The sequence below is a fragment of the Dermacentor variabilis genome, chromosome 5 (genome assembly GCF_050947875.1).
Source record: "Dermacentor variabilis isolate Ectoservices chromosome 5, ASM5094787v1, whole genome shotgun sequence".
Lineage (NCBI taxonomy): Eukaryota > Metazoa > Arthropoda > Arachnida > Ixodida > Ixodidae > Dermacentor > Dermacentor variabilis.
This window is the reverse complement of record NC_134572.1, coordinates 15,435,428-15,461,332: the sequence shown is the minus strand read 5'-3', so window position 1 is coordinate 15,461,332 and position 25,905 is coordinate 15,435,428. Positions and strand designations below refer to the sequence as shown.

Here is a 25,905-nt window from a genome sequence, read left to right as displayed (position 1 = left end):
CAGGAGCTCCGAATTCGGTTTCTTGACCACCACGACGGCGAAATGCGGCAATGTCACGTGCCGCGATCTATGTTACTGAAGAAAAAAACTATAAGGCAGTATAACATTGTACTAGGGCGTTATTGCATCTTACAACGTGGTAACTACTTCATACTAGCAGCACACCTTCATCGAGTTTCTGCACAAGCGTTATTTGTATGCGCAGTGTGGTGCCACGAATCGCTGCTCTGCAGCTTTGTTGAGTAGAATTAGTGCCAGTGCCAAAAGACGACGCACGATCTGCATCGGTAGAAGAACGAAACTTTATATGCAGAAAAGACTTCGTTGCCCTTAAAACGGGGCAACGACTTGAGGTGGGACAGCTATTTCAAGGCACCGTCGGCCCATGCATCATTACGGCATGAACCCACCATAGTGGTTTCATACCATAACCACTATAGTGGTTATGGGGAGCGAAAGAGAGAGAGAGAGAGAGAGAGAGAGAGAGAGAGAGAGAGAGAGAGAGAGAGAGAGAGAGAGAGAGAGAGAGGAAACACGAATCTATAGCGCACTTGCACATGCACATGGTATGAACCATAGTTATGCTGTGAACCATAGAGGTTCATAACCAACTATGGGGGATTGGCTAAGAATCGGGTGACTTAATAAAAAAAGGCTAAACGAATCTAAACAGAAGCACTATTGAAAAAAAAAATCCACGGTTGCCGCATTTCGATGGGGGCGAAAGGCGAAAATACCCGTGTACTTATATTTAGGTGCACGTTAAAGAAACCCTTATATAACCAACCATTATATATAGATTTCACTGATTACGAGAAAGCGTTTGATTCAGTCGAAACCTCAGTAGTCATGCAGGCACTGCGGAATCAGGGTGTAGACGAGCCGTATGTAAAAATACTGAAAGATATCTATAGCGGCTCCACAGCCACCGTAGTCCTCCATAAAGAAAGCAACAAACTCCCAATAAAGAAGGGCGTCAGGCAGGGAGATACAATCTCTCCAATGCTATTCACAGCGTGTTTACAGGAGGTATTCAGAGACCTGGATTGGGAACAATTGGGGATAAGAACTAATGGAGAATACCTTAGTAACTTGCGATTCGCTGATGATATTGCCTTGCTTAGTAACTCAGGGGACCAATCGCAATGCATGCTCACTGACCTGGGCAGGCAAAGCAGAAGGGTGGATCTAAAAATTAATCTGCAGAAAACTAATGTTTAACAGTCTCAGAAGAGAACAGCAGTTTACAATAGGTAGCGAGGCACTGGAAGTGGTAAGGGAATACATCTACTTATTGCAGGTAGTGACCGCGGATCCGGATCATGAGACTGAAATAATCAGAAGAATAAGAATGGGCTGGGGTGCTTTTTGCAGGCATTCTCAGATCATGAAAAGCAGGCTGCCATTATCCCTCAAGAGGAAAGTGTATAACAGCTGTGTCTTACCAGTACTCACCTACGGGGCAGAAACATGGAGGCTTACGAAAAGGGTTTCACTTAACTTGAGGACGACGCAACGAGCTACGGAAAGAAGAATGATGGGTGTAACGTTAAGGGGGGGGATAAGAAATGAACAGATTGGGTGAGGGAACAAACGCGAGTTAATGACATCTTAGTTGAAATCAAGAAAAAGAAATGGGGGGGGGGCATGGGCAGGGCATGTAATGAGGAGGGAAGCTAACCAGATGGTCATTAAGGGTTAAAGGGAAGCTGAAAGCTTTTCCAGAAAAATTAGTGAAGAGCAGTACGCCGTGGTTTTCAACCCTCTGAATTCGAATATCGCATCGAAATTGAGCGAAAGAAAGCGCAAACATATTTTATTTCGACGAAAAGTGCAGCAGCAGACACGCCCAGCTCGCGCGCCTCGTTTCCGCCTGTGATTGGTCGGGCACCTCGTGACGTCAACAATGGTGTTCGTCCGGACCGACTGCTGCCGCTACACACGAAGCACGGTGCAAAGTAGTTTGGTGGTGTTTTGCTGAGACGGTCATGGAAATCTTCGAGAGCTTGCGTTTCTCTGAGGACTTCGGCATTAAGTCCAAACTCTACGAGAGCGATTTTGCGCGCGACGGTGACTGGCGACGGCTTCGAGCGACAAAACGGGCCGTCGCTTGAACAAATCGCTCGGTGTTGTCGCTCGATGGATTGTTTCTAGAAATCTAGAACTCGTCACTCGTCGCCCGGAAATGCTATGAGCGACTAACCAATTGTTCGAAACCGGAACTGGATGTACATAACTCAAATACTACTGTTTGTCGCACGGAACAAGCAAACTATTGAATTTTACACGTGCAAGAATAAGAACCTAGGGCAATACCTCCAGAAATATTTTATGCTCCTTCTTCAGTAAAATACATCAACTTAAATTGATAAAGCATGCGTCACGCTAGTTTCGGCGCGTATATTGCTGCCCTCATACCGGGAAGTCGTCGCTCAAAGCCGTCGCTCGCGTGGAGTTCGGCTTGCAGACGACGAGTGAACGCGACAGCCATCGCCTCGCTTGTAGCGCTGTCGCTGTCGCGTGCAAGATCACTTGTAAGGGGTTTATACTTGTACATACTATACATACGTACATACTTGTACATACTACATGTATGAGCCGATTGCGAAGAGCCGGCGTTCTAAAGAAGCAAAGAATGCTGGTGCAAGCACTGCTTTCCACGCGAACGAAGGCGGTGTTAGCATCTCCTTGTGTTGGAAATGTTCTTTGGCGAGTATGTTTTTTGCTAAGCTGCATTCAGCGTTCCAGTGAGTACGTTTCCGGGCAAACAACTGTAGTGTTATGTTCCTGCATGCCTCCTCGTAGAACGTAAGCAGTGATGCGATCTTCAGCATTTGTGCGCTGCCCCAAAGCTGTCGGCAATCTACACAGACGGTTTAAACGCGGGAAAAGTTCACCGGCTGTTGTAGCACGTGTAGTATAGAATTCCGGCGAATTCCGTCGGCTACGTGAGATGGTCGGTTTCTTATGTGTGCGAGAGAAGGGGGAGCGCAGCGTCTTGGCGTGAGCAGGCTTTCCAACACATGCAAACTTTACGCTTACACTGCGTTATGGTAGCTGCATGCAGGCTGTTTCACAACACACGTGCGAATAGAAAATTCGCGGCGCTTGGCGATGAAACCTGCGTCAAGGGTGGGCGATAAACATGCACCTTCCGTTCAGCGTGCTAACTATTTTTTTAGGAAAACCCAAAGCACGCATTATTGATGAACTCCGGTAGTAATCGTCACGGAAGTGGTTAGAGCACTACACTTGTTCTTGAGCGCTTGAAGTTGTTTCGCTTCACAGCAGCCTCCCACTTAGCTGAAAGCTTCTTGTCTTGCAGGAACTAATGGAACATCGGAACATCGTCGCGGCCGCTGGTGTTCGTGCAAGCGTAGGCTGCGCAGAACGCCGGCATGATCGGCCTACAAGTTCAATTGATGCTGCGCACGTCGACTACCCCTCCTATATACACACTTATAAAGGAATGTAGGGTCGAGCGAAGCAGATTAGGACGGCACGCACGCAGAAATAAGCCCGGTCAGGCACGGTCGCGGAGGCTGCTAAGGAGCGGAACACCAGTGTTGACGTCACTAAGCCGCGGTTTCCGGTCTCCGCTCGCATCGTCAGCGTCAGCAGCAGCGCGCGGCGCTCGACGGGGGGCGGAGCTACAGCGCCATTTTAACCGACGATTGCGTCGCTCCTAAGTGAACCCCCCCCCCCCCCCCCAAATTTTACCTTCATGGTTTATAAGGTTCCCGCATCCGTATATGAGCGTCTTATTGAATTCGACAGACTCTTCAGCTTCTCTTTAAGGACTGCATTCAAAGAGAAGGGAAGCGTAGCAGGGGGCCGCAGAAAGTTAGTTGGGCGGATGAGATTAAGAAGTTTGCAGGGGCAACATGGCCACAATTAGCGCATGACCGGGGTATTTGGAGAAGTATGGGAGAGGTCTTTGCCCTCCAGGGAGTGTAGCCAGGCTGATGATGATGCTGATAATAATGAAACCCAGGTAGTCCGAATTTCCGCAGTCCCCCACTGCGGCGTGCCTCATAATCAGAAAGTGGTTTTGACACGTAAAACCTCATAATTTTCTTAATTGAAAAATTTGAGTAGCTGAATGAATGAAGTCAGATAAAATTTAAGAGTTTAGCAAGGGAGTCGTCCTGATTCAATTATGTTGTTGTTGTTGTTGTAGCCTGTGATGCGTGTGGCTCCTACCCACGATGGGGGATTGGCCAAGAAATGGGTGGATTATTCGAAATTATTATGGACCATAAATTTCCTATCTCGCCATAGCAATAAGCGACTTTCTTTTCTTCACCTTTTCATGATTTGCCCATAGCCGCTGGATGTTATTTATATTGTCACGGAGCACCCTCTTTTTTCACTGACGCGCAGATCATTGAAGATGTTGCGTTACTATCTCATACTTAACAAAGAAATTTTAGGTGTAGGCAATTGGTTTCGCATATATAAATGTGTCTAAAATGGTCTACTTTCCTTTTTTTTCATCATTTATTGGATAACAACATTAAGTAAGTTAGGGGAGGGGCTTGGGGGGAAGGTGAAGTAAACCGATTTCGTTTGCCTCTGGAGCACGACGTCACTGTAAAACAGCGTGGCTCATATTACGTCATGCGTACTGGTTGCTGCTATACGCCCGTGCGTGATGCCAGAGATCGCTAGTTCAAATTTAGAAGGTGTACAATCTGGTCTAAACGCACACCGAAATCCTAGCTCCATGGCCAGCTCTGTAGCTTGAGTCTCTTGTCAAAGTAGAAAGAAAGGAGAAAAACGTGTACCCCACGTTGCGAAAAAAAGTGCAGCTCACATATAAGAGCCGGAGTAATGTAATTGACATTGACGAGAGCAGTTGTGGTAGCTGTTTCCACTCTTCCTGCCTTGCCTCTTTGCTTTTCGGACTTTTTCTTTCTTCAATGACGCGGCTGTGTTATAGGTTCCATCTGTTTTCTAGTGCAGCACGTCCTGTATCGCTATAGAAAGCGATGACAGTCTTTGTCTTGCGGCCATGGAGCCATAAACTAAGAAAATGGCGCAATTGCGGGAGGAAGCACTCGGGAGGAATTTCCGTGACGCGAGCTGCTTGCGCTGTGTCATTCAGCAGCCACTTGTTTACTCAGAAGTAAGCTACGGGCGACCCTGCTTGCGAGATGTGCGTTGCGATGCCTGTTCGTTCGGCTGGTGAGCGAGAGGTGCGGCTCGATCGAAGGCGGTAACAATCGAGCAGGACTCGCTCCAGGGGTATGTGTAACCTCCTTGTTTGCACTGTGAAGGACAGTCGAACGGACCTGCTGGGGACCTCGGGAATTTACTGAATCGAGCGAGAAGAATGAGGGAACTAGCCAAGAGGCGCATTTTTTTTTAGTTACAATTATAAGCAGAGAATGAAGCCAGAGAAAGCACAGGGGTAATATTTTTTTTTTAATTTAAATGTATAGCCTGCGGTTGAAAGGATATGTTATCTCGTGCGATTGGCTGCACCAGTAGTGACGTGGTTGCTCTCCGTCGCAGCCGAGCGGGCCCGCACTGCAGCTCCGAAATGGGTAGGCCACGCGTCATACCCATATACTGCTGAGGAGCCAGCAGCTTTCGATCAGCAACGCCGCGAGCAGAACCGGGAACGAATTCGTCTAAACCGTGCCGATGCTGCAGCTCGGGCACAGGAATAGGCTCGTGCAGCCGAGCGCAAGCAGCAACTGCGCGCCGAGGATCCGGCAGCTTACCAAGTCGTCGTTTAATGAGCCGTCGGGATTAACTCAGTGATAAACACCGGGACCGCACGTTCCAGCTTCGCTGGTTAACCGTACGGAATGCTTATAGGCGGTGATTTTTTATTTATTTCCTTCATTTCGTTCTGGCTAACTCAAAAGGAGCCTGCTCGAGGGTACTGCTTTATAAAGTGAAAGGGAGCGCAGCCACGTGGTATTCTCTATATTTCGCAGTGCTTATTTATCCGTCGGAAAAAAATTAGTACGCTATTAGCACGTCGCTGAAACTACAGCAATGATATGTCCCTTGGCTGTGCCTACAAATGCCTCATTGACACTTTGATAGTTATAACAGTATGTCTCGAGTTAGGTAATTACTATTACCTAAATAAATCTCAGTAACGAAACAATTACTGGCAGCTACTCCGTTGTACTGGAAACAATATGCACTACGTCTTCTTTGAGTAACGCATTGCCTTTTTTTTAAATCTTGGTGCATGATAGTTTTTGGGACACCCTGTATATACTTATGACCTCTGCATGCAAGTGACTATGTTTCCATTCCTAATAAATGTTGCAAATTATTAGAAGTGTTTTTTAATGAGTCATTAGCTTTGCTTACTGGAAAGAGAAGCGATACTGAGACACATATATCATTCACATGCATTTCACACACCGTTGATAAAAGACTGCCGAAGGGGTGAGTAAAGTCTACAGGTTTTTTTTCAGAGTCACAAAAGCACCCAAAGCATTTTGAAGCGTGGTGAACATATTGCAACATATTCATTCTCTAAGCACAAGCTATCCATACTTTTGGAAATAATTTTTAATTGGCTACCTCGTTCTCTTTAAAAAATATAGTAAACCTTCTCCTGTGTATACATTTAAATATATTGTGTATGTGCATAGTGTTTACAGCGGAAAATTAAAACAATGTTGAAGTGAGAAAGTATACGGATGAGGCAGTAGTAGTAGTAGTATAAACTTTTATTTAAAAAGAAAATCACACTCAGGTCCAGTGGGTGGGTCCCTCAGTCCAGGGCCCCACTGGCGATCCCGGCACGCCGGGCTTGGTCAAGAAGGGCCAGTTGGTCCTCCCGCACCGTGCTGGCTAGCCACACCTCCCACTGCCTACTGTTGGAGTTTTGCCCCATAAGGGGTGATTGGATTTCTTGCGGCCGACTCTGGCACGACCATGTGATATGGTCAAGAAATGGCCGCCCTCCGCACCAAGGGCAAGTGTTGGGATACCGGGTGGGGTGTATGTGGCGAAGTGGGAGTAGGTGTGGGTATGTACGGGTTTGTAGTCGGCGCCAGTCCCGCATTTGCGCTGAGTCCAAGGATGTGTCTGGAAAGCTATACCGTTGCCTTCCTCGTCTCTGTGCCTCCAAGATATCTTTTGCTGTGATCGGAGATTCTACGAGAGTGCGTTCCGTCGCTCGGATGCTATATTCTCGAGCGAGGCGGTCCGCCCTGTCGTTACCGCTCACTCCGGCGTGCGCCGGACACCACGTAATAGCGTGGTGTTCCGTGAGATTTCTTCCTAGGATTTTGACGGTGAGTTTGGGCAGGGTGCCTGCCATGAAAAGGCGACATGCCGACTGCGAGTCGGTTAGTATTAACGCAGAACGTGCTCTATTTTCAGCGTCACGTATAGCCAGAGCCACCGCAGTAGCCTCTGCTGTGGCCACCAACCCTGTTCTGACTGTTGCGGAAATAGTAGTTTGTGCGTTTGTGGCTACCACAGTGAAAGTTTTGCTATCCTGTTTGCACGCGTCCGTGTAATAAACCTCCGGATTTCTACCGAACCTGCTACCGAACCTCCTATTGTCAGGATTTGCAGAAATAAAGCAAAGTATTAATTAAAATCCGTGCACGTCCGCGCCAACAATGAAGCAGTAAGCTATTAGCCACAATAAAATTTTAAGTGAAAAGGCCGAGGCAAGTGAAAAGAATCCTCAAATGATGTGGGTGACAAAACTTGCACCGACACGTTAGGTAGGGGGTGAGACTTCGGCATCGCCGGAAACTTCGGAAAAGGCTCGAGCCCCGGAGTACCCCCCCTCCCCCCCCCCCCCCGTAATCGGCGCCTACGCTTGGCAGTGTTCTTCCTGCGCTTCTTTCTTACGTGGCTCCATTTGACGTAGTTCCTTGTTTGCCAATTAAAGGAGAGGTGTATCTCACAGGCTTATCTGTGTGATACACTTTATTTCATTACAAGCAGGGAGAAACGACACGGACGAGCGCTGTTTTAACGAATGGTGGGCGTTATTCACATTTGTACTAGTAAAGGTACCCCCTCCCCCCCCATTATTTGCATAGAAATGTTACCGTTAAAGTTAAGGTTTCCGTAGTCGCCGGGTGGCGGATCACCCTCTCCTTCAGATGTGCTCGAGGATGAGAGGAGTCGCCGCCGCTGAGACACCATGCTACCACGACTACAGTGAACTAGAAGTATATATTTTCTAGTGCACTGTAACCACGACGAAAGACCACAGAAACTTTGAAATTACCCTGATGGAGAGAGTTCCACTCTCGAAACTGTTGAGGCAAATAAACTTGTCATCCAGTTTTCGTTTACCACAACGCCTCCCTGGTTCCATCATTTCTTCAAATAACACACACACACACACACACACACACACACACACACACACACACACACACACACACACACACACACATATATATATATATATATATATATATATATATATATGTGTGTGTGTGTGTGTGTGTGTGTGCGTATATATATATATATATATATATGTGTGTGTGTGTGTGTGTGTGTGTGTGTGTGTGTGTTATTTGAAGAAATGATGGAACCAGGGAGGCGTTGTGGTAAACGAAAACTGGATGACAAGTTTATTTGCCTCAACAGTTTCGAGAGTGTGTGTGTGTGTGTGTGTGTGTGTGTGTGTGTAAGCGAATATATATATATATATATATATATATATGTGTGTGTGTGTGTGTGTGTGTGTGTGTGTGTGTGTGTGTGTGTGTGTGTGTGTGTGTGTGTAAGCGAAGATATGTATGAAACCGATCATAAATCAAATAGCACGTAAAGTGTAGTCAGAATAGCATAAACAGCAAGAAATAAAAGAAAAGACTTTAAAATAATAAAGCGGTATATTTAGTAGTCGACACCATCATAATTATATCACGGCGGCACTGGAGATCATTTTTCTATGCCTGGTAGGCCAGTGAAAATGTTTTCCTATTTTTCGACAAGGTCTTGACTTTTCTTCACGCTCGACACACTTGCAACGCCTTGCCCAACATTCAAATTCCGCGCCACTTGAACCAGCTTTGGCAATGACATTACCTAAAACCAGGACTGATCGTAAACGTAACAAGCTAGTCAGGTATAATATATATATATATAACAAAAGAAGGAACATTATTTTATGAAAATGTGAACATATGTTGACGGTAAATTCACAACATCGCTTTTGCCGTTGGCAACAAAGGACGTCGCCGAGCATTCAGTTTTTGGAGTTTACCGATGCTGGGTAAGGTTTCTTCGCTGTTTACAAATTGTCGATGACTTCAGCTTCGTAGGAAACAGTTATTTTCTTTACACTAAGAATGTACGGAAGTGTATGATTGGAGAGGCAAACCTAACGGCTGTTTCATAGCCTTTGAAAACACGAATTTTTGATGCCTCGCCAGTGATAGCTACGATTTTTCCAACATGGCAGCGAACCATGCTCGGGCGCTCGGTATTTTTACCTGTGTATATAATGCGGAAAGCGCTGTATATATCATCGCAAAATACGGTCCGAAGTTTGTACAAACTGAATACGCGCGATCGGTTACTTAGATTTGTTTTCATTGTCTGCAAACGAAGCATATAAGCAGACTAGCGTTGGCTCGGACGCCGGGTAGTCGCTTCCGACGTGATGAAATCAATGCTTTCAATATTCTGCTCGTGAGGCTGCACTGGATTTTCTGAGTTTCTGTTGGGTTCTCGCCATCCGGTATTGTCACCTTAGCGTTTCAGTTACTTTTGGCCTTTGCTTGCAAGCTTCTTCAAAGTTCTCCGGCCTTTGAGAACGCGCGCGATCGTTTCAAAACGGACGACGTCATAGCTTGGTTGCGTACTGTTTTCCGCGCTAGGCACGGAATTCGACAGCGTGTTGCGTCTTGCCCTGCCAGATATGTTGCCTGTTTGTTTAAGATATTGAGGCTAACAACACAAAACTGCCCGCCTATTTCTCATTTCGATTGCTGTGTTGAGTGCTCGCGTTCATTTTTGAGAGCGGGCGTTGTGCTCACAGCTGAACTTATACATAGTGTGTGCGCTGTTACATGCTTAAGAAGTGTAACAGCCAGCGGCAACAAGCCGTTGCGACCATACATACCGTACACAAATGACGCTAGCGCGCTTGCTGTTGCGTGTGCGACATTTTATGTGTGTGGCCGGAACGAAGGCAATCTCTAATTCAGACTTAACTTACGGTGCTGCATTGCACGCGGCACAGCTCCTTTTTGAGTCATTAAGTCGCAGAAGACATTTCTGCACACATGTTAACGTGGTATTCAGTGAATGATGAACTTCGAACATATCACTAATGATACGGTTTTGAGATAACTGCAATGCCAAAAGGTTAAGGTCGTACGCATACAAATACTTAACTGTGCTTACGAAACAATAATTGCATGCTGTGCAGCCTCTCAGTGAAGGCTGCTTTCTAGAAGCAGCGCTTCCACAGAATTACTGTTTTGTTCAGTGAATTTTACATTGAGTACTGAGCAGTGTATGCCAGTTTGAACAACCCATGTTTTGCTTCTTGGCATTTTTACATCAGTATACTGTGAATTGCTTAAAGGAGGACTTACATAACGTGTTTGTCTTGTTTTTATTTGTTTATTAGATAGCTTTGACCCAGTAATTATACTATAGAGGCTTAGTTCTTCAAGAGCGCAACAAATAATTATGTCACCTTTTAAAGCGACAAGTTTAAAGTGCAAGTGAAGGGCAGTGCAGCTTGGGTCGTTAAAAAGCAGACTATTCACGCCACTGAAATCTGATGTGGTAGTCTCTTGACACCCGACACTGCTGACATGCGCACACACAGAAACACACCATGACCATGATGCTGACAGTTGAGTCAATTCACGGCTTAACAGAACATGAGGAGAGAGCAGGTTGCCTTGTAAGAGATGTGCACAGATCAAGATATGCACAGTTCTGGCTGGTTTGGTAGCTCACAGTTGCATGGTCATTGTGTATTGGAGGCAGTGCACTTGGTGTGCATTTTTAATTTTTGCACCAGTACTCCTTTAAGCTTGGTTGTTTGAATGGCTTTGGAAAAAGCAGTAAGAGCACATGGCAGGTTACATCAATAGTTATGTGCACAGGTATGCCAAGTATAGATTGAACATACTTGGAGAGAATAAATATGTTAATTTTATGTAAAATATATTACCTTATGTCTCAGCCCATTCCATTCATTGTCACGCTGGCTTTATTTTACCTAGAGACATTCATTTGCTGCTGCTTTACACGAGGAAAATGGTAGAGGTGTGTGTGAGGCAAAAAAGAAACGGGTATAAAATAAAAAATGCAAACAGAGCTCAAGTATCTGACTAGCATTTCAAGAAAACTAGTGTTATACTAAATGGTTATAACTTTTGTTGGCTTTGTGAGGCCTTGCATTGTGAGCCTTTGCCAAAGCCAGTGTCTGCAACAGTGCATTGTGATTTCGTGCAGATGAAAGATGACCATAGAGAAAAAACGATACAACCCTCGCTGCTTCTTTGATGTGCAGATCGGGGACGAGTCTGGTAAGTCACAGTGGTTTGGGCCCGGGAAGTCGCTTCTTGGGTTGTTACAAATGGGTTTCAGGGTACCAGAGTAGCAGAAAAAGAATTTTAAATGAATCAGTAGCATCTAAAAATAGAATATTGGGGGTAATAATGGAAACCCCATCACTTAGATTGGCCATTGGTGGAATGGGTGACACAAAATTAATAGAACACAAAAGAGAAAAATTATCTTCCACCGGACTGTAGCACAAAAATACAAAGGAAAACAGTATAGGTTTTCTTTGAAGCTCTGTGCTGCAGTCGGGTGGATGACAATTTTTCCCTTTCATGAACTTTCCTCCACCTTGCGGGCTTCTGGAGAACTCATTTGCCAAAAATAATAAAATTGAAAAAAAAAAATACAGAATACGGTCTGGGGTGTTAAAGCATGTAGCGCACAGTACATTAATTGCTTTGTATCTTGTTTCTGAGGATTAGATTAATTCCTTTTGTAAAATATAAGATAATGCCATTATAGAGTAAAACAGAGTCTAAGTTTGGAGAATTCAAGTTTATGGTTCAGGGAACTTATTGACATATTTCTGCTGGTGCTCAATCAGCGTTGGTGCTCACTATTTCCGGAATTCCAGTTCAGTATTTTGACTTGCTGCATCACTTGGTAGGATGGGCATTAAAAGGCCAACTGCAATGAAACATTACTGTATAGACTTGCGCAAGGGCTGCACCCCCAACGCAGAAGCAATCACTTTCGATGCCCCATGCTGCGCACATGCATTGGCAAATTTTCATGCGCTGCTCGTTTTCGCATGCTGCTACTAGATGGCGAGAGCTGTGTGTTGGTCTCTGATGCAATGGATCTGGGGTGTGCACGAGTCGCCGGCTGCGCCGACACCCTTTTGACTAAAAAGTTTCAGTCCTGACTAAAAGGTTAGGACTGTCACAACTAAAATGTTTCAGTCCCGTGTAGGGGCCGCACCTCACCAAAATTTTGAAAATATGTGCGGCCCTTACACGAGTCTATATGGTACTTTGGCTGAATTGTATATAAATGACTAGTATGCACTACTGAAGCAATCTAGGTAATGCTGCAGGACCAGGTGCAAGCAGATGCTTGCACCTGGTGGTTAGCAGATGTGATGCAGATCCCTGCACATCGCCTTCTAGATTTTGAAATTGAAATTGAAATTGAAATTAAAGTTTATTCAAAATAGGAAAGTACACAGGAAATGTGGTACAGGACATCTGGATCCCTAGCTCAAGGCTAGTTGGGATCCATGCTAGTTATTATTCACAATCTTAACATCAATACGAAGTATAAGTAAGTCATATATACATAAACATTCATTGAAAGCACAAGGCAGGGTACGTGTATTAGCTACGAGAAACCCACAGAAAGGAATTTGTATTTAGTAAATTATACACTGCAAGTGAAAAAGGTAAACATGTGTACACCATCCAGATGAAAACTATGAAGATAATAGTAATGAGTGATAATGGGATTTCACTGATAGTGAAAAACATTTTGCTTGTTTTACTTCTGTTGGTAGGCCGTTCCATAGGAGTGCTCCAGTGTTGCTTAACCTTCGCCTTCCATATACATTATGCATTTTTGGCAAGAAAAAATTTCCCTTAAGTGCGCTGCGTGTATTGCTTCTGGAATGTAAAAAATTTTTACAAGGACAGGATTCAAGGACAGTTAGTGGTTATGCCGTTATGAGTATGCAATATAGTTTTAAGATTCAGTAATAAATTAAAAGGTAGTATATTTAAACTTTGAAACAGCGGCATTGATATAGCATTGTAGTCCGAAAAAGTCATAAATCACAAGGCCCTTTTCTGAAGAAGTACGATAGGCTCAACATATGTAACGTATGTGTTACCCCACGATGCAATACAGTAGGATAGATGGCTATGGAATATGCTAAAGTAAATTGTTCTCAGAGTGGCAGGGTCGAAGTAATAACGGCATTTATACAGCATAAAACAAGCCTTGCTCAACTTTTTACTCAGCAATGCAATGTGAGGCTTCCAATGAAGATGCTCGTCTAGTGTGACACCCAAGTATAGAATTGAACTCACCATCGTGCCACAGCCACTGCCTAATCTTGGGGGGTCATGCATAAAAGTCACGCTAGTTTTGTACATTCTGGCTTTGGGTTATTTTTGGCAAGCGGTAATTCTGGGGTGTTTTGCTTTCTTTCGGTTTTGGTACCAAAGGCATCTCCTTTCATGACACATCGACTCCACTCATTTCAAACCTAAAATTTTGCAAGGAGGCTGCTCTATACCTACAACATCAGAAACTAGGCTTTATGGTGTCCAAACTTTCGTAGTAGTTGGTCTTTAATACCCTTTGCTAGTTCTAGACAGTCTAGTGCTGGTGCTTTCACAATGTCTGCAGCCTGCGCTTGGGAAATCTTGCATACATCTTCTTTTTGGCAGTTTATCAGGATGACCTTGCCTATTCTTTATTGGCTTTTTGTGGGGTACTGCATCTCCAAGTTGGTTTTCCTGATGCAAAGGCTGTATTCCAACTTAGCGCTTCCTTAATTTGAACACTTCGTCTTTTTAACTATCTTTGTGTTTCCTCACCCTACTGTACACACCCTCTTGTCTTCGTCCCCCATTGGGGGTGGGGAAGAGTGAGCTGTATAAATTCTGCCTAGAAAAGTAGTTGCTGCCCTGATAAAGACAAGTATTGAAACATTGTCTCCAGTGACTTCCCTTGTTCATCCACCGTTGAAACTTGACGAAGGCGTGATCAAGGAAATTAAGGTAGATTCACGCAGTGCTTGTGTGTAAACATACCTTAATTTTGTTGTCCTTGTCTTTGTTAGTACTGTTTGCATCAAGTATGAACGTACACCAGTTTGTCCAAGTTCCTCTGCTACTCTACTGTTGATCACTTCTCAGTGTGATAAGCATTTAGTATGGTCCCGAGTGGTTTGCTGTAACAGGTTCGTACTGTACTTTCTGAAGGTGACGGCTAGTGTTCATACTTTTCAGAAAGCTTGAGTGTTGCAGAGAAAGCTTAAGCACAGCACCGCTGCATGGCTTAAACTTATCCTAGGTCATAAAACATAATGTCTATATTTTTCACTGAGGGTGTACATGCGGAAGCAAAAGTCTGGAGACCATGACTGCCACAGATAACTTTTTTTTCGCAGCCTAAGCGTGCACCTTGAAATCGAGTGGTGCAGTGTACAGGCTGATGTTCAACCAATGAAACACATATACTGTTTGGTAATGCCAGAAGAAAATTAAGTTATTTTGATGGCTGCCATTGTTCACAAACCTTTTCTCCCAATGGCATCATTGTGAGCAGTATGAAGAGAGCTCTGAACCAATAACTATGCCTGGTGCACAAATTCAAACGTGAAATTTGAACATGCATGATTTCATGCTGTGCAGTAGTAGGTGCCGTGGAAGTTTTATATTTCTTTGCATACATGAACCAAATGTTTCCTGTCATGTTACGTGGTGCTGTATGTGATTAAAAATTAACGTTTTTGGCACAAACATTTTGGCATGTGGTAATACCTTAAATATACTGTAGGCTTACCTTAAGCTATGTTGCCATGTGAATTAGAGTCTGTCTGTTTGCTTTGGACATATGCCTCACATACGCATGAGTGAGACTAAGGGCCCTTTAATAGTTTTCTTTTCTCTCTGTTGCAGCGGGAAGGATTGTTTTTGAACTGTTTGCAGACGTCTGTCCCGTCACATGTGAGAACTTCCGGGCCCTTTGCACAGGTTTGTATACATTTACTATGCTAAGCTTATTTTTGAATTTATATAAATTTATAGAGCTATGTACAAAGGTTGGATGATGTTGCACAAGTTAATTGAGCACAATATATAGACGTTATGTAGTGTACACCTTGATGAAGGGTGTTAAACCGAGCTTGTTTAAGCCATATTGAGATTAGCTCTTGTTTTCTGTTTATTTTTTATTTTTGGCTAAGCCCTCTGCCAGTGAGTGTGCCTTTTGGAAATCTGGACACAGGCTCTGTAGCTAGCTAAGAATGCACCCTGCAGCTAGTGACCCTCAATAAGCAAGTGTTTGACAACAGTGTCTGCTGTGAAGACACCACCTGCAGTTTAACTTCTGTTACCTTATACCTAGTAGTAACTCACTAGCTTTCGTTTAATTTCATTCTTCAGGAGAATGTGGCATAGGCAAGACAACGGGCAAGCCACTCCACTACAAAGGTGCAAAGTTTCACCGTGTCATTCGCAGCTTTATGATCCAGGGGGGAGACTTCTCTGTTGGTAAGCGACACTGTCTTCTTTTTGCCTTTTTGTTGAATACCTGACGTGACTCTGAACAGTTGTTGTAAATATAATGCTAGCAGTTCTTCTCTCTCTTTCTTTTGTCAGTAGCTGGAGGATGAGCAATGCAAGTGTGCCTTCAAGATAGATTAATAAAGCCTTCACATGCCTAGTGACATACACGTATTTGATGGAACGTGCAGTCACGTGTGTCTGAGCTTTGCATTTTTGTTCTTTGGTTTATGCAAGGTGCACTAATAGGCATTAGGTTAGTGCAAAACACTGGACTCCTGAAGATGGCACTATACATGCCATCACGCTTGCAATGCCCTTGTTGGTGACTGCGCTGAGAAAAATATTGCTGTTACTAGTGGTGTCAAAACAGCTTACAGTTGTTCATTTGCTCATGTCATACGTGGCAATGTAAACTGTTAAATTTGATGTACATATTGTGGTGAATAAAGTTTGTGGGGCCTTAACTCTTTTGTTACCACACCTATTCAAATCGATCACCGGTGAACGATGCTTTAGATGGCCAATTGCAACTTATAGGAGCCGTTTCTTATCCATATAAGGCCATTCAGTAGTTAGTACAGGCACTGCACTTTCAGAATAACTTTAAATTTTGGCACTCCGGCGATTTCGTGATTTTTGACGGATATTTTTGCAAACTAATGTGCGTATGTTGTAGCGAAAAGAGGCGTGGCTGTCACCTTCTACCGCTCTCGAAAAAAAAAAGCATGCCGCTCACGATTACGCCGTACTTGCATGAAGATCTTGTAATCAAATGACTCCCAGTGCATCACAAATTAAATTATATCACCGGCTTTGCTGTCCAACAGTGTCGAGCGGTGATAATTATCCGAATATGACGCCACCTGTTCACTAGTGAGCTTCGGTTTGGACTCCGAGTCGTTTTATTCCACTAAAATGTATTTCTGAAGGTCGGCCGCATGTCCAAATGTGGACCTGGCTTTTGCAACCAGTTTTCAAGAGTTCCGGTAACGTTTCTCGCGTAAAATTTCGGCAAGGAGCGCTGCTGGTGTCACTGTGCAGTTATCGAAAGTCGTTCCCATGGCGTCGTCCCGTGCAGCTGCATCGCGAGAAAAGCGTCCTGCTCGAAACTGTGTTGCACCCGGACTTGAATTTAGTGATGAGGACTCGAATTAGGATTCTGAAGATGACAGTAAAGCAGATTCAAGCTCTGACGGTGAATGTTTTGAGTCAGCATCGGACATCTGCAGCTGTTCACTAGCAAATTTCCTTTACGGCCTTGAGCGGTCTCCTTCCTTGTGCTCACTTATCTGCTGATATTTTTTCACGACCTGAGAGCTCAACTGATTATCTTCACGGTGCATACTTTGCTTGGTTATGACGTGCTGCCATTGGGAGCAAAGAAACTTCTGTTCACGCCAAAAAGGCCCAGCACTACGGATCAGCGCAAGACGTCTTACAACAGTGTGGGATTTCTTTCTACTCTTCTTCTCTGCAGAGGTGATAAAGACAATGTGCAAAAATGCAAACAGATATGCTTGGATGCATAATATTGTAGTTGCCCGGCTGTGCTGAAAGCGAACGGTCTTGGAAGAGTTGCATGGCTCTAGACAAACTGGTGAAGCACGTTCCTTGGACTTCTCATCGGACCATCCTCAGAAGGTGCCGAAAAGGCGGAACTGCAAAATGTGCTATGAAAACCTCAAAGTTCAACAAAAACCATGCGTTTTGCGGGAAAATTGTGGAGTTCACCTATGCTTCACAAAATCCAGGAACTGCTTCATTGCATGGCATGACCGATTTTCTTTTCTGTATCGGAAGAATGGCGGTGTACTGAGAATTTCATTTTTCAGACACTATTCCTAGTTTATTTATCTTTGAAATGTATATTCTGAATTTGATATTTATATTGTCATGCCATGGGCAGCTCCAGTTATATTGCTCAACAAGAAAGATGACTCATGGTGATTCTGTGCCACCTACAGGTGCCTAAATGCAGTGACAAAGAAGGATGTGTATCCTCTCCCGCATATAGATGACGCCATTGACTGTTTACATTCTGCCTCGTAATTCTCCTCTGTCGATCTGCACTCGGGCATACCCAGACAAGGAGAAGACTGTCTTCATAACGCCTGATGGACTCTTCAAGTTTAACATAATGCCTTTTGGTTTGTGTAATGCTCTGGCAACATTCGAACAATTTATGGACATGATTCTGTGCGCACTTCGGTGGGAAATATGCATGTGTTACCTGGATGACCTTGTCAGTTACAGCAAGACATTTCATGAGCACAACCAACGACTGGAAGTTGTCCTTGACTGCATACGGCAAGCTGGACTGATATTAAACTCCAAAAAGTGCCACTTTGGTGAGCATCAAACACTTGTTTTGGGTTTCCTCGTCGACAAAGAAAGCATCCATCCAGACCCGCAGAAGCTTGCAGCTGTCTGTGGCTTCCACCAGCTAGAGACGGCGAAAGACCTCTGCAGTTTCCTGGAATTATGTTCGTACTTTCGCCGTTTTATTAAGGACTTTGCACGCCTAGCTCAGCTGCTCACGGCACTCCTTCACAAGTACACACCGTTTGTATGGACTACTGAGTGTGAGTCTGCATTCCGTCAACTAAAATTTCTGCTCACCGCAGCTCAAATTTTGTGCCAGTTTGATCCTGAGGCCCCAACTGAACTTCATACCGATGCTAGTGGTCTAGGCGATGGAACAGTACTCATACATATACATGGTGGACGCCAACAAGTCATCGCCTACGCAAGCCATACTCTTAACAAGGCTGAGCAGAATTATACCATAACCGTATTGGAATGCCTTGTGGTAGTCTTCGCCACTCACAAGTTTTGACCATACTTGTATGGCCACCACTTCACGATAGTGACAAACCACCATTCTCTTTGTTGGTTGGTTGTGCTATGCGATCCATCTATCCTATTGGCTCGGTGGTCATTACGGCTTCAAGAATACAACTGTTTCATCACGTACGAGAGTGGTCGCTGTCACACTGATGCTGACTGTTTATCTCGCCTTCGGTCAGCAAGCATGCGAGATGCGGACGATGACTTAGATGAATACCTCCTTACTATCTCTGAACAGTTTCCTGATGCGATTGCCTTCAAGCCTGAGCAAAAGCATGACGCTTCCATTAGACCTATTCTTGACGCCGCATGGTCACCAGCACGGGGCTCACCTTCATTAAATTGTTGATGGTTTATTGTATAAGATGAATTATTCTGCTGACGGTGCTCCACTTCTCCTCGTGGTTCCCCAAACATTGAGAGCTATGATCCTTCAGGCCATGCACGATTACATCACGTCAGGCCACCTTGGCTTTGCTTGGATGCTCCACCAACTGTGCCCACGTTTCTATTGGCCCAAGCTCTGGAAGACGGCGAAGCAGCAAGTTTCCAGCTGTGCAGTTTGCCAACGATATAAGCAGTTAACGCCTTCTGCGGGTGCCCTGCAGCCAGTTAAGCCCTCGACCATGCCATTTGAAAGAGTTGGTCTCGACTTGCTGGGTCCCTTCCCCAAGTCTACTACCAGACGTCGCTGGATTGTTGTGTGTGTGGACTATTTGACCCGCTATACTGAGACTGTGGCACTTGCTTCGGCCACAGCAGCTGATGTGTCATCTTTCCTGCTATACTCCATGATGCTCCGCCACGGTGCTCCACGCGTTATGATTAGTGATCGCGGACGGCAGTTTACTGCGGACGTTGTTAAAGAACTACTACGTTTTTGTAGATGTGATTACTGGCACTCGACCCCTTACCGCCCGCAAACAAATGGCCTCACTGAGCCCACGAATCGTACCCTGACCAACATGCTTGCCAGGTTTGTCTCCACAAATCGCGAAAATTAGGGTTCTTTTTTACCATTTGTTACATACGCTTACAATACTGTCAAGCATGAAGTCGCATGTTATGCACCTTTCTTTCTTCTTTATGCGCGCAACCCCCAAAGCTTTATCGACACTATCCTTCCCTGCTCTCCACATGATGACTTTTTCATAGGCCAGATTTTATGTTGTACCGAAGAAGCCTGTCGACTGGCCAGCCTCCGGACTTTCTCCTCTCGAGATTGTACCAAGGCTCGTCATGGGGGGGGGGGGGGGGGACGCTCGACATATGCTCGTCACATTTGCTCCAGGGGACTTTGTTTGGCTTTGGACACCGGTACGGAAAAAGGGGCTGTACACAAAATTTCTTTTATGGTACACTGGCCCATACGTCATACTGAAACGCTTGAGTGACGTGACATAGGTCATCGCAAGACTGACTTCGCACAACCGGCGGTCACAAACGCAAGTCATGCACGTTGCTCGATTTAAACTGTAGCACCATTGGGCTACGAAGCTGTCATGCTGCATGACACAGCGGAAGGAAGAGAAAGTAGAGGTCTGCATGAGGAGCTGGCTGCTGCCTGTTGGCCTTGCATGACTATCCTGTCCCTTGCTCTACGCTAACCACCTATCATATTGTATAAACCCATCCTATCTGTAACAATTTCTTTGAAGATATCGTGTTTTTTTATTGTTTTGATCAACTGGTGGCAAAAATAGCGGTTTCTAGAATTTTTGTTTTATTTTATAATTTTTTTTGGCAACGTATGTTTTTGGAAAAAGCATTTCATTATGCACAATATGCTATGCTGCAGTGTGTGCTGAATTATTATTTGTAGTGGTAAATAACTTTTTTCTGAGACCTATAAAAAACAACCATTTTCTCACGGTAATGAAAGAGTTAATGAGGCGTCAATATCTCCTGTCAAATGTGCTCTACAAGAGCCCTGTTGTTCCTTCCCAGCACTTTGCTCCTTTATAATTTTTTAAAACACATGTGCCTTGAGATACACAAAAGAAAACTGTTGAAAGCTGTTAAACCGGCCAAATTGTCTTCCTTGGCAGCGCAGAAAATAAACCTTACGTTCAGTCGTGTTGGCTGCTAAGCACACTGAATTACAGACTTCTTAACAAACAACTCCTTTGCCAATTCTTACGAAATCAGAATTGATTCCTGTTGCGGCTGGCCTTTCATTGGCACAAATAATATGTGGATAACTCGGAAAACATGCAGAGAGAAGCTGTAGTGTTTGTTTCACCTCTGGACGTACACTGTTTATGTTTCGCTGTGCTGACTGATGATTTGCCTGTCATTCTTTCTATTGGTGTTGCCAGGTAATGGAAGCGGTGGGGAATCCATCTATGGTGGGACCTTCAAAGGTGCGTTCCATGCTCTTCATTGATAAGGCTTAGCTGAAGTTGGGTTGTTCAGGCCTGCATGCCATAGAGGGAACATGCACTAACAGCACTTGGGGTCAGAAATGCATTATATATCAGAAAAATATAGAGTTCAAGTCACTAGAGACTTTTAGCTTGTATGCTATTCCGGTAAACAGGAGCGGTTTGGGCGGATTACCGGATGGTTTGGGCGTAAACGTGAGCGGCCGGAGCGGTGAAGCCGCCTGGTGTTGTAGAGCTCAACCAGACAAACGCATAGCTAAAACTGCAGTAACTCACCATATCCTGCTTCGTCACACGTGCAAATTTTTGGCAGCGGCGTAATTGTGGACACGATTACGCCACTGTCGAAAATTTACGCCAGCAGCTAAGCAGAATATAGTAATTAGCTCTGTGTATGTGTGGTTGAACTTTGCGCCACCAGCTGGCGCCACCAATCTGGCCGCTCACGTTGACGCCCCCGCTAAACCGGAAAACCGCCCGCGCTTGCCCGAATACCGGACACGCTAAAAGTCTCTACTCTTAACCATCTGTAATGCAGTACCGGATAGGAGATAGCCTTTCCTGACTCCTGTTTTTCTTCCAGCAGAACTGAATGTATACATATAGCATGGCTTAGAATACAGCTGCTGAAAGAAGCTAGTCAATGAGTATGCTTCTTGATGGTGTGCTGAGCGGAGGAGCGTCTGGCAGAGGTGATGGGGAGGGGGAGAACAGTTAAGAAAGTAAAAGATACTCGCTACAGCTGCCATTGTGTAAAGGGGGTGTTCAAGCATTAGCCATGGTGCAGGATAGGCGATTTCCTTTCCAATCTCAAGCCTGCTGAATTGCTTGAGGGTCTGGAGTTCCTGCATCCTGAATGACATTTCAGTTTGAAGGATGTATTATAGTATTCTGGTTTAAAATACTACGCTCCTCTTCGATGCTCAAAGTGCTCACTGGCTCTTCAAGTGTACACTGGCACATGCCACAATGTTAAACACCACACAGTTAATGCGATGTGACTGCAAATGCCCGTCACCATCACTGACACACAGAAAGACAGGCAAAGCGTGGTCACATCATAGCATAACTTCCTTGATACTGCGGCTGCAATATGGGGGTTCTGCCGCCCGTGGTGCGTGGAAGGAAACACCATCCATTGGGAGTTGCAGGAAACCAAGATTTGCGCCACGTGACGGAACACTCCTCTTTCATTGGTGGAAGTGCACAGTCATGCACTTCCACCATTGAGAAAGGAGAGTGGAGCAGGTCTGAGAGATGAGAGAGAAGGTCTGCAGACCATGCCAACTACACGAAACTGAAAAATAAGCTAAGAAAAGCTAATGCTTTAAAAGGAGCTCACTCACACCAGATGTGTTCCACTGAAGTGTGCATGTAGCATCCAGTCAAGTGAATCTACAATGAACGCCTCTACAGCGAAGTGATCTGTATATCGAAGGAATAATTCTGTCCCGGTTCTATTGTGAGATGGGTGCACTACCTTTACAACGAAGCGACCTGTGTGATGAACAATTTTTGGAGGCCCCAAGCACTTCGCTATAAAGGTGTGTGACTGTACATGGTTGTAACATTAGGATGCTCATTTGCTGAAATAGGAAATTCTGTGTGAGAGTATATTCTCTTTATTTAAATGTTATTCTCATTATGTATAACATAATTATATTAATTAACATCATGAAATGTGTAGTGCATGCTTAAGGGGGGATGAGGGTCTTTAAAACTTTTTTTTTATTTCTTAACATATCTTTCTGAAAATTGGCATGCAGATATATCTTTGAATGCTGATTCCAAATATATATTCAGATTTTATATATCTCATCTAGAAATGAAGATATTGCAAAATAATTTATCCCACATAGGTCTTTTCTTACGGGCCATTATGATAATTTCTTAATTAAAAAAATCAGTTTTAAAGAATAGCTGTCATTTTCAAGGGCCCACTGCACATCCTAAAGCTAAAGAAATTTTTAAAAAGTCGTCATATAGGTCATGAATGAATAACAAAGTAGGAAGAAAAAAACAATGTGGGAGTAATTAGCTTACATCTGACTTAATTGCTAGTCTATTGGGTTTAATGAAAAATGGAAAGCTTTAGGATGTAGCTGAGGTCTTACTGAAAAAAATGATACCTAATTCAATAAAATCAGTTGATGCAAACATTATGAAAAGTTCTGTAAGGCAAAGGCATTTGATCGAAAAAGCAAAGCTGAGAAAATTGCATTCAAAGTTTTGCTTACTCTACCACTTTTGTTTACCTATCACATGGAAAAATTTAATGCTTTAGCATGCAGCCCAGTCATTACTGAACACAATAACACCAAACTCACAGAAATCTGTTCATGTAAAAATTGTGAAAACTTCTGTATTGCATTGGCACTTGACAAAAAAAAAAAAAAAAGAAGCTCAGAAAGTCACTTGCTATTTTCTTTGAATCTGCCACACATTCACAAAAGTCCTGGGCAGTAGTGCTGGGTTCTGTCAGGCTTGTGCTTCTTGGCCATCCTCTTCTTCATCTTTTCAGCATTGGTGTGACTTTTATCAGACCTGCAGAGCCTCTGTTTATCTTTTTCAAGGCTCCTACGAATGAGGTAGCTCCCAGGACTGTAACCAAGCTGTGCTGCAACAGCTCTGCTGGTTCTCTCACTGCTCTCTCTCACTGCACTTTGCGAGTTGGAGAGTGGCCATCCCACACTTGCTGCAGCTTGAGGACGCAAACAGCTTCTTTAGCACAGAGAGATCAACGATGATGTACTCTGTGCCGCGATCGTCGTCTTCACTTCCTGTGCCGACGTTCATTAGCTCGAACTCGCGGGAAGTCGCGGAATTCTTTGCCAATGAAGTTTTAATGTTGTCTGCGTATCTTTTCGCGCCCCGCGCACTCCGCCTCCGTGAAAAACACCATGTCGAAGCGTTGAGCACGCGAGCTCGGTTCAGCCGCGTCCGTCGGCACCGAAGCGGCGTGCGGAAACGCCGAAGTCGACGTTAGGCTTCGGTCAGCCGGCTCGGCCGCTTCCGACGACACGGAATCCGAAGCGACTTGCAGCGTCTCAAAAGTTGGTATTTTCGACGGGCTTAGTCCAGGCGCATCCACCGGCACTGCAGAGACTTGCGGTAACACCTAAGTTGACACCGATCGACACTGTCCAGCCGCGTCCACCGGCGAAGCTAGCGTCGATGGGGTTTGTTTAGCCGCGTCCTCCGGCGAAGCTGTTGTTGGCGAGCTCAGTCCGGCCGCATCCACCAAGGGCACAGCAGCTTGCGACATCACCGAAGCTGTAGTTGTCGAAGATGTAGCGCTCATCTTATTGCATGCGCGTCTTTATGCTGACTGCTTTTCGCGTGCTTGCTTTCAAGCGCGCGTCTCGCGCCATCGTGACACGCGGAACAAAGACACCAGGCACGCAAAAGCAAGAAATTTGTGGTTAAAAGAAGCGACTCAATAGCCAAAATATCTACAAGAACGATAAAGAGAAAGGAAGAACGAAAAATACTAGGAAAGAAAGAGCGCGAAAAATGACGTGCGTGCAGGCGAAAGCAGACGACGCGAAGGAGTCGAACAACGGGGCCGCGGCAGGCGAAGCATGCGTCACGGCCAATCAGAGGGCTGCCCTCGAGGAGGCGCCCGTTTCACCCAATCAGCGGCTGTCTCGCGACGATTTCCCGCTTGAGAACTGGTGCCGATCGCTCCGCTGCACGAGAGTCTACAGCGTGCCGAGGGGCGCCAGAATGGAGAGCGGGAAACCAGCTTTTAAACGAGACCAAGATGGCGCCGATCGGTTCGCGTCGCGCGGAGCTACGGCAGCTTGAAAATGAGGCAAACATTCGCGCTTGGCGTTCAATTTCGGCTCACCGACGTTTCTAATTGCCGTTTTTTTTATACTTCGAGTAGGAATTGAGCCATAATATTTTGTAGAGACATAGTTGGGACATTAAAGACTTCAAAAACGCAATTTTTGAAAATTGCCATTTTTGACCATTTTTCGCGATTTCAAGACCCGCGTCCCCCCTTAAAAGAATGTTGTGCTTGATTCTGGGACAGATCTTAGTTCTTGAAAGCTTATTGAAGATAGTGAATCATTTTATATCATTAATTTGATTGGTGTTGTGGAACAATTGTCTTGGCACTTGACTAAACGCCAATTTACGGCTCGAGCATAAATTGACCTTAATCCTTCGCCACAGAGAACATTTGCATAATGCCGTTTAGGAAGATGACTTATCTCAATTATTTCTGTGCGTTCTTGCACATTGTTCATAACAGTCCTTTATTTTATCGCTCTTTGGTTTCCTGCTAAAGCAGCCCAGGTCTGGTCAAGTTACTGGAAAACAAACTGGACTTTATTCCCATTTCAATTATTAACGCTTTTGCTGTCAAGCTGTCTAAAAAAGAAGTATGGAAATTTCCAAATACTTTTATCCTGCTAAGCTGTTGCAGATTTATTTTAATTAGAAAAGTATTTTGCATGTGCTCTGGTATAGTAATTAATGAGACACTTTTCTACAGAAATGCCATGAGGCTTTCCCTCAGCACATGTGACAGCTAGCGCTTTTAGACACCATGTTAGACTGCATTGGCTTTGGGATCGGCCCATGTTTTTAGCAGAGACAGTGATACCTCCAAATTGGGTTAAGTCCACCTATGGTGCTATTGCATTAAAATGTTCCTAGTACCGTTCGCCATAAATGACACATAATCCAGAATGTCGACAACCAGCATGGTTCCTTGGCATGACTTCCAAGATTGGGTGGCATCTCGGACACCATTGTCTGGGATTTACATCATATTTGCTAACCAACAGATGCATGTGTCATCTTCTCAGTTGCTATTCAATTGCTGCTTATAAGAAATTTATACAATTACAAGCCTTACAGCATTGCCAAGTTAGCTTCAGTATTACATT

At 44.6% G+C, this 25,905-nt stretch overlaps 1 protein-coding gene across 2 annotated transcripts in view; it reads left to right on the top strand.

The window, feature by feature from the left end:
- Nucleotides 1–9,130: 9,130 nt before the first annotated feature.
- The window catches only part of Moca-cyp (nuclear cyclophilin protein Moca-cyp), a 69,972-nt gene continuing 53,197 nt past the window's right edge, over nt 9,131–25,905 (top strand). For both annotated transcript variants that reach the window (XM_075691799.1, XM_075691798.1), the window contains exons 1-5: nt 9,131–9,226; nt 11,431–11,504; nt 15,165–15,239; nt 15,651–15,758; nt 20,939–20,983. In XM_075691799.1, the coding sequence (XP_075547914.1) occupies nt 11,438–11,504; nt 15,165–15,239; nt 15,651–15,758; nt 20,939–20,983 (295 nt within the window). In that variant the 5' untranslated portion in view covers nt 9,131–9,226; nt 11,431–11,437. The remainder of the gene's footprint in view (nt 9,227–11,430; nt 11,505–15,164; nt 15,240–15,650; nt 15,759–20,938; nt 20,984–25,905) is intronic.